This window comes from Echinops telfairi, unplaced genomic scaffold, assembly GCF_000313985.2.
Source record: "Echinops telfairi isolate 266 unplaced genomic scaffold, ASM31398v2 ScPeMD7_7469;HRSCAF=8507_1, whole genome shotgun sequence".
Taxonomy (NCBI): Eukaryota; Metazoa; Chordata; class Mammalia; order Afrosoricida; family Tenrecidae; genus Echinops; species Echinops telfairi.
In genome coordinates this window covers 5,238,804-5,245,814 of record NW_022111373.1, presented here as the reverse complement: position 1 = coordinate 5,245,814, position 7,011 = coordinate 5,238,804, and the positions used below count along the sequence as shown (strand labels likewise).

The 7,011-nt window shown below is 44.3% G+C and overlaps 1 protein-coding gene across 1 annotated transcript in view; it reads left to right on the top strand.

Moving 5' to 3' along the window:
- Positions 1–1,419: 1,419 nt before the first annotated feature.
- The window catches only part of CATSPER3 (cation channel sperm associated 3), a 47,389-nt gene continuing 41,797 nt past the window's right edge, over positions 1,420–7,011 (top strand). The window contains exon 1 of the mRNA XM_030888878.1: positions 1,420–1,424. Coding sequence (XP_030744738.1) covers positions 1,420–1,424 — 5 coding nt within the window. The remainder of the gene's footprint in view (positions 1,425–7,011) is intronic.

Here is a 7,011-nt window from a genome sequence, read left to right as displayed (position 1 = left end):
AGGTGCTGTGTTGGCACAAAACCCCTTACCAGGGTATCTTGCTGGCATTGTCAGCTGAGGGCAACTCCTGGTGATCCTTTGACATAGGTATGAAGAGAACAGCATTAGAGCAGTAGTCCCAGACCAAGCAATGAAACTGTATTTGACCCTCATCTAATTTACAACTAAAAAACAAACAAACTAAAACTATATCCGGGAACAACAGCTGCACTTGAAGTCACCCCCTAGTTAAGTTTACAACACACTGTCATTCTCCGAGATCTGTTTGTTTGGTTTTTGCATAGTCTCATAGGAGAACTGAATGGAGATGTGGTGGGGATCACCAGTCTTGTATCCTTCCAGTCTGTCGTAGTGGCAGTAATCTGTACAATATCTGCAGGAATATGGTATTGCTTTTCGATGACCATTTTCCCAGGTAAGAGTAGTTCTAATGGCTTCCACATGGCCTTTTCTACCTTAATAGCTCTGATGCCACATGCCAGGGATCCAGTGTGGGGTTCTGCCAGGTGCTGAGTAAGTCTATTCCAGTTGTGTATTCTGGAATCGGGGAAATCACTACAGGATGGTTTTTGGACCCACTGTGAGACAGATTGAGCTAAGGTTTTATTAATAGCCTGACCTTTGTATATACCTACTCTGGGTTACAGTGATGTTTTGGGTCTCTTGAATGAGTGTCAATTCAGAGTTAATGCCCAATAATCATGAGCAGACGATTTCATTTTCTCCAGTGCAGAGTCACTCACCAAAGACTGTAGATCCTTTGGGGAAGTTGCAAGAATGATAACCAATTGAACATTTTGGCATTGTCGTGGGGGCTTTCCTGAAGGGGCCCAGCCTCTTCTTCACTCAGGAGGTTGTGGGTCAGTGAATTGGCTCAAATCCGGGAATTGATCGAGGGGCTGTGACTGTTCTGGTGATTTGAGTTATACTAGCGTTCACTTGACCCAGACTTTTTTTTGGTTGACATTTTTTGTTGTTTTAATCCTTACAAGTTAAGAATATCAGCTAATAATTCACATATTTGGTCCCCAATAAGCAAAGGATGAAGTACACAAGAGCAACAATAACTTCAGTACATTGTGCTTAAACTTTTTCAAGAGCAGGAAGCCTCATAATGGCTATCAGTGATAACAATGGTGATACCAGAGCCAAATGACAGATATTTTGGAAAAATGTTTTCTATATTAAGAATATTAGGTATTTTTGTCTTAAATATTCAACAACTTGAAGTCATTAAACTTACAGTTAGAAAGGAATGGCTCCTAAAATCAGTGTTCAGACAAGGAAAATTCAGCACAGAAGCCAACTTAGTGATTTTGTCTTCAGTTACTCGTTGACCCAGACTTTTGCTTACACAGATCAAGCAAGTAGTAAATTTTCCATCTATTTCTAGTCAAGGTACATCGTGACTACGTAACAATGCCGTAAGTCCATACAGAGCAGACGATTGTGATCACTGCTTTGACTCTGCTGCCCCTTATGGTAATCATTCCCACCTTGTGTTTGCTGACTAAGCGCTTCCACTTGGCCCTACCGCCCTCAGACCAGTCATCTGCATTATCCTTAGGTGTCTTAATTCCACTAAGGCGTCTGACTTATGTTCAAAGTCACCTACATGCAGCAATCACCAAGACTTTGCACAAATTGTTCTCTCTGTATATATGAAGATACACACACACCTTCATTTCATTTTTTTCATAATTTTTCTTTGCTAAAATATTTTAAGGCAAATCCCAGAAAGCATACCATCTTATCTCTACATCCTTCAGTAAGTGTGTCTAGAAAATATGGGGTTTTTTTCTTACATATAACGCTATCATCACGTGATAAAAACAACCAAACAAACTCTGATTTCTTGGTGATCATAATATCCAGACAAAATAAAATCGCCCTAGAGGTCTTTGTATTTTCAGGGCACCGACAGTGTGTTTGCACAGTAAATGTATTTTCTTTTTTTTTTTTAAATCATTTTATTAGGGGCTCATACAACTCTTATCACAATCCATACACACATCAATTGTGTAAAGCGCATTTGTACATTCATTTCCCTCATCATTCTCAAAACATTTTCTCTCCACTTAAACCCCCGGCATTAGGTCCTCATTTTTCCCCTCCCTCCCCGCTCCCCCCTCCTTCATGAGCCCTTGATAGTTTATAAATTGTTATTTTGTCATATCTTGCCCTGTCCTATATCTCCCTTCACCCACTTTTCTGTTGTCCGTCCCCCAGGGAGGAGGTCACACATAGTTCCTTGTAATCGGTTCCCTCTTTCCAACCCACTCTCCCTCTACCCTCCATGTTTCGCCACTCACACCACTGGTCCTGTAGGGCTCATCCGCCCTGGATTCCCTGTATTTTCAGTTCCTATCTGTACCAGTGTACCTCCTCTGGTCTAGCCAGACTTGCAAGGTCGAATTGGAGTCATGGTAGTGGGAGCGGGGAGGAAACATTTAGGAACTAGAGGAAAGTTGTATTTTTCATCGTTGCTACATCGCACCCTGACTGGCTCATCTCCTCCCCGCAACCCCTCTGCAAGGGGATCTCCAGTGGCCTCCTAATGGGCTTTGGATCTCCACTCCGCACTCCCCCCATCATTCACTATGGTAAGATATTTTGTTCTGATGATGCCTTATACCTGATCCCTTCGACACCTCGTGGTTGCATAGGCTGGTGTGCTTCTTCCATGTGGGCTTTGTTGCTTCTGAGCTTGATGGCCGCTTGATTACCTTCAAGCCTTTAAGACCCCAGATGCTATACTTTTTGATAGCCAGGCACCATCAGCTTTCTTCGCCACATTTGCTTATGCACCCATTTGTCTTCAGTGATCCCTTCGACACCTCGTGATCACACAGGCTGATATGTTGTTCCATGTGGGCTTTGTTGCTTCTGAGCTAGATGGCCGCTTGTTTACCTGCAAGCTCTGGATCCACATGCAGTCTATGCATAATATCTGGGTGTTGTGTATCTTTAGTCTCAATAGGTAGCAAGCTTTCCATTACACTTTTTACCCATGTCACTGACTTAGTGTCAAAACTGGGTCACCTGATTTGTGTGTTTGTTCCTTCGTGATATCATTTAACTTATTTCACTGTATCCTGAATGGGACCCCTTCCCTCTATTATGACTGTAAGTCCGAGAGGATAAACTGTCCGTTGTGCAGCCACACACTCAGCAGAGGGAAGGTAACAGGATGCGGTTTCTAATCGCAGCGGGGAGGACTGACGGGTGCAGTTACTAATTAGCATTCATGTGTGAGTTCGAAGTAAGGTCCATGTTCAGGGTGTTGCATCTGCTGGAACTCACAAATTTTACTCGGGAGAATTAAAGGTGTCATATTAGCAGTCTATGGCAATATTCATTGTACAATCTCCCAGACTGAATCCTCAGGCCTGCTTCAAGTCTCTGACATCTCAACTTAAAAGAGTCATTGTCGGAGTTGCAGGTTCTAGGTTCCCTTCTGTTTCAACTCTTTGCATGATGAGGCTGATTTATCTCAGGTGATAAGCTTGTGTTTTCCTTTCCTTCTTTCTAAAGGATCACCGAAATGAGGGGTATCGAACAGATATGACTTATGACCTCCCCTGCATGGCCTCCTTATGTAACAACTGGTGGGGGCAGGTGTCATCCCATTTAGCAGCGTATGTCCTTTTCATTTTTTTTGTATATCCTTTTTCCAAGGGATCCTGGGGCATAGTGGGCTACACATTAGGCTGCTAATCACAAGGTCAGTGGTTTGAATCCACCAATCGCACTGTGGGAGAAAGATGAAGTTATTTGCTCCTGAAAAGACTTAAAGTCTTGGAAATCCAAAGGGGCATGTGTACTCCCTAGTGGCCCCTATAGGCCCCTATAGGCCCCTATAGGGCCCTATAGGGCCACTGTGGGTCAGAATGGACTTGGTGGCAGTGAGCTCAGTTTTTAAATTGGATCCTTTTCTAAAGGAGCCCTAGTGGTGTTGTAAACATGGGACCGATAACCTCAAAGTTGGCGGTTCAATCCCACTAGCCACTCGGCAGGAGGAAGACATGCCATCTGCTCCTGTAGAGATGGACGATCCCGGACACCTGATGCAGAGTAACTAGGAGTTAGGATCCACTCAATCGCAATGGGTTTGGGGTTGTTGTTGAAAAAGTTAATGAAAGTTTTGTAAGTCACGGGTGCTTTCTGACTGACGGAAGTTTTAGAAAATCTTTGGATAACTAAAGATTTTGGATAAAAACTTTGGTTGTTTTTGGTATAAAAAGCAGCAGCATGTAGTATTTGGGCACACATTTGACCTCTATCAATGTATGAAAGGACTGGACTGTTGAGGGAGTCCCTGAGTCAAACAAATGGCTAACAGACTTGGCTGTGAGCTGACACCAGAGGCACCTCGGAAGGAAGAGCTGATGACCTCGTTCAGAAAACTCCAGGGAGAAACCTGTGGTATAAAGAGTAAGGGGTTGCACAGCCAATTAATATAATCAGTGTCAATAAATTACATACCTGTAAATTGATTGAATTGCATCCCCCCAAAATAGCTTTAAAAACTCACTGCCATCCAGTCAATTCCAAGTTAGAGTGACCCTATAGGAGAGGACAGAATGTCCCGTGTGGGGTTCTGAGACTAAATCTTTACAGGAACAGAAAAACCTCCTTTCTCCAGAGGATGACTGATGGTTTCAAACTGCTGACTTTGAGGTTAGCAGCCTAGCTCATACCCCCCTCAACGTACGTGTTGTAAATTTTAACCTCTATGCCTGTGGCTATAATCCCATCAGGGAATATGTTAATGAGGCAGGATTAGTGTAGTGTATGCCTTTAGTTGATCTGTTGCAAGAGATAATAGAAAAGCAAGCAGATATGGAACAGAGCTGCTAAGATTCATGAAGATGTTGAAAAACCCAGGAAATAGAAGCTACAGAGACAAGGACCATTTCCATATCTGACAGAGGAAAGCTTTCCCCTCAGGCTGAGCTACTGCTTGGGATTCAGACTTTTGGCCTCCTGAGCTGTGGGCAAATACATTTGTACGTTACACCTATGATTCACTTGTGGTACTTTTGTTATAGCAGTATTAGATCACTAGGAATTTGGTACCCAGAGTGGGGTCCTGTGCTAACAGATACTTAAAATGTGGAAGTGGTTTTGGAATTGGTAATGAGTAGGAGCTGGAAGTTTTAAAGCCCCTAGGAGTAAAATTTTGCCTTGATCCCTTGAAGAATTGGCAGAATTATGGACCTGGAAGGCAGTTCTGATGAGGACTGAGAAGTGAGGAGATTTTGTAGAGAAGGTACCTATGATATAAGCATACATACAAGGGTGTTCTAAAAAGTTCCTGGAAAAGTAGAATTCAAAAATGGAAAATTTCCAAATTTTAAAAATTTATGGCATGTCCTACCTTCTGCAAGAGAACGCTTCTAGAAATGTGTGCGTTAAATTGTGCTTCTGGTGAAGCTTTAAGAGAAAAAGATGATAAGGCCCCTAGCACTTGTGGGCTGGGATCCTCTGGGCTGAGGTGGAAGGTGTGTCCCTGAACCTTAAAGAACTATGGCATGTGATGAGGTAGTGGGTAGCTAAAACCAAAAAAACCCCAAACTATCGAGTGGGTTTCAAATCATCGCGACACTCTATGACAGAGTAGAATCGCTCCTTAGGGTTGTGGAGACTGGTAACTCTTTACGGAAGACAAGCGCTCATGTTCCTCCCAGAGTGGCTGGGGGGCTTGAACTACCATCACAAGGCTCCTGGCAGGGGGCTAGGCAGACAGCAGTCCACTCGCGTAGTGTGAGGAGTCCGTGTTCCGGCCTCTCCGAGCTGCTCTCATCACGTGCAGGGGAGAGACCGTCCGAGACCATCCCTCTTACGACAAAGCATTGGGAAAACAAGTGGATCGGATACAGAAGACAGCGTTGGAAGCTTGCGCATCAAAGTCAAGAGGCAAGTACCCTATTGTGGTTAGTTACATAATTTTGCATCCATTTGAAGGTATGAAAGTGTAGGGGTGGAGTCTAGCCTGTCAATCAGGCCACAGCCTGATAGTGCCTCTTTGTGGGCGTGGCCTTCTCATAAGGAGCGTCCTGGGGACCTCCCCCGCCCCCTTTGCTTTCACCTGCCTGTTGACGAGTCACACTGAGACCTGAGAGACCTATGACACGTCCACCACCATTGGATCCACCGGCCTGTGGTCTCCCTGCATTCGATCCTCACTGCATGTGGCTGCGTGAGTCTGAAGAGGGACTTATGGACTAGTATCGGACTTAATGGACTTGAGTTGGACTGGGCTGGGATGTTTTCTGATATATAACGACCTCTTGATATAAAGCTCTTTCTTACACATAGATGAGTGTCACTGGATTTGTTTCTCTAGCCTACCTGGCCTAGCGCCTATTCAACCATAGCTAGCATCCTTGCTGCTCCTCTGCAGGTCAGACCCAAGCACCTGCTCCAACACCACTGGATTGACAACAGATGGTGATCAACACCTGCTCAGCTTGCCTTCAGCTGCTCAACACAACCACCAATGAAGAGACTTGTATCTACCTCCCACCCATTACCAAATCCACCCAGGAACAGGCGCTGAATAACGAACTACTGGAGTGGCATGCCCACCACACCTGCACAGGTACATTGAAACAAAACCAATTTAAAAAAATCAGAATGAAGCAAACTGACCTACAAGGGGCTTCAAAAAGCTCATGGAAAAACGGGATGAGAAGATAGAACTTTTTGGAGCCCTTGGTAAGCCTAGTGGGTAATGTGTTGGGCTGCTAATTGCCAGGTCAGCAGTTTGAAGCCACCAGCAGTTCCACAGGAGAGAGACGGAAACCTCTGTACCCTGTATTTATATGTATGTGTTTATGAATGTGTGTGTCCTTTTGTAGCCCGTGGTGCTCTCAGTATTCTTAGCCAGCACCGAGCAACGGTTCAGCTTAACTAGTGAAGAAAGCCTGTCCTGAGCATTGCGCTCTTTTAAGATGGATCTGTCTGGGATCAAAGTGACAATAACCACCCGAAAGATGAGAGAGAAAC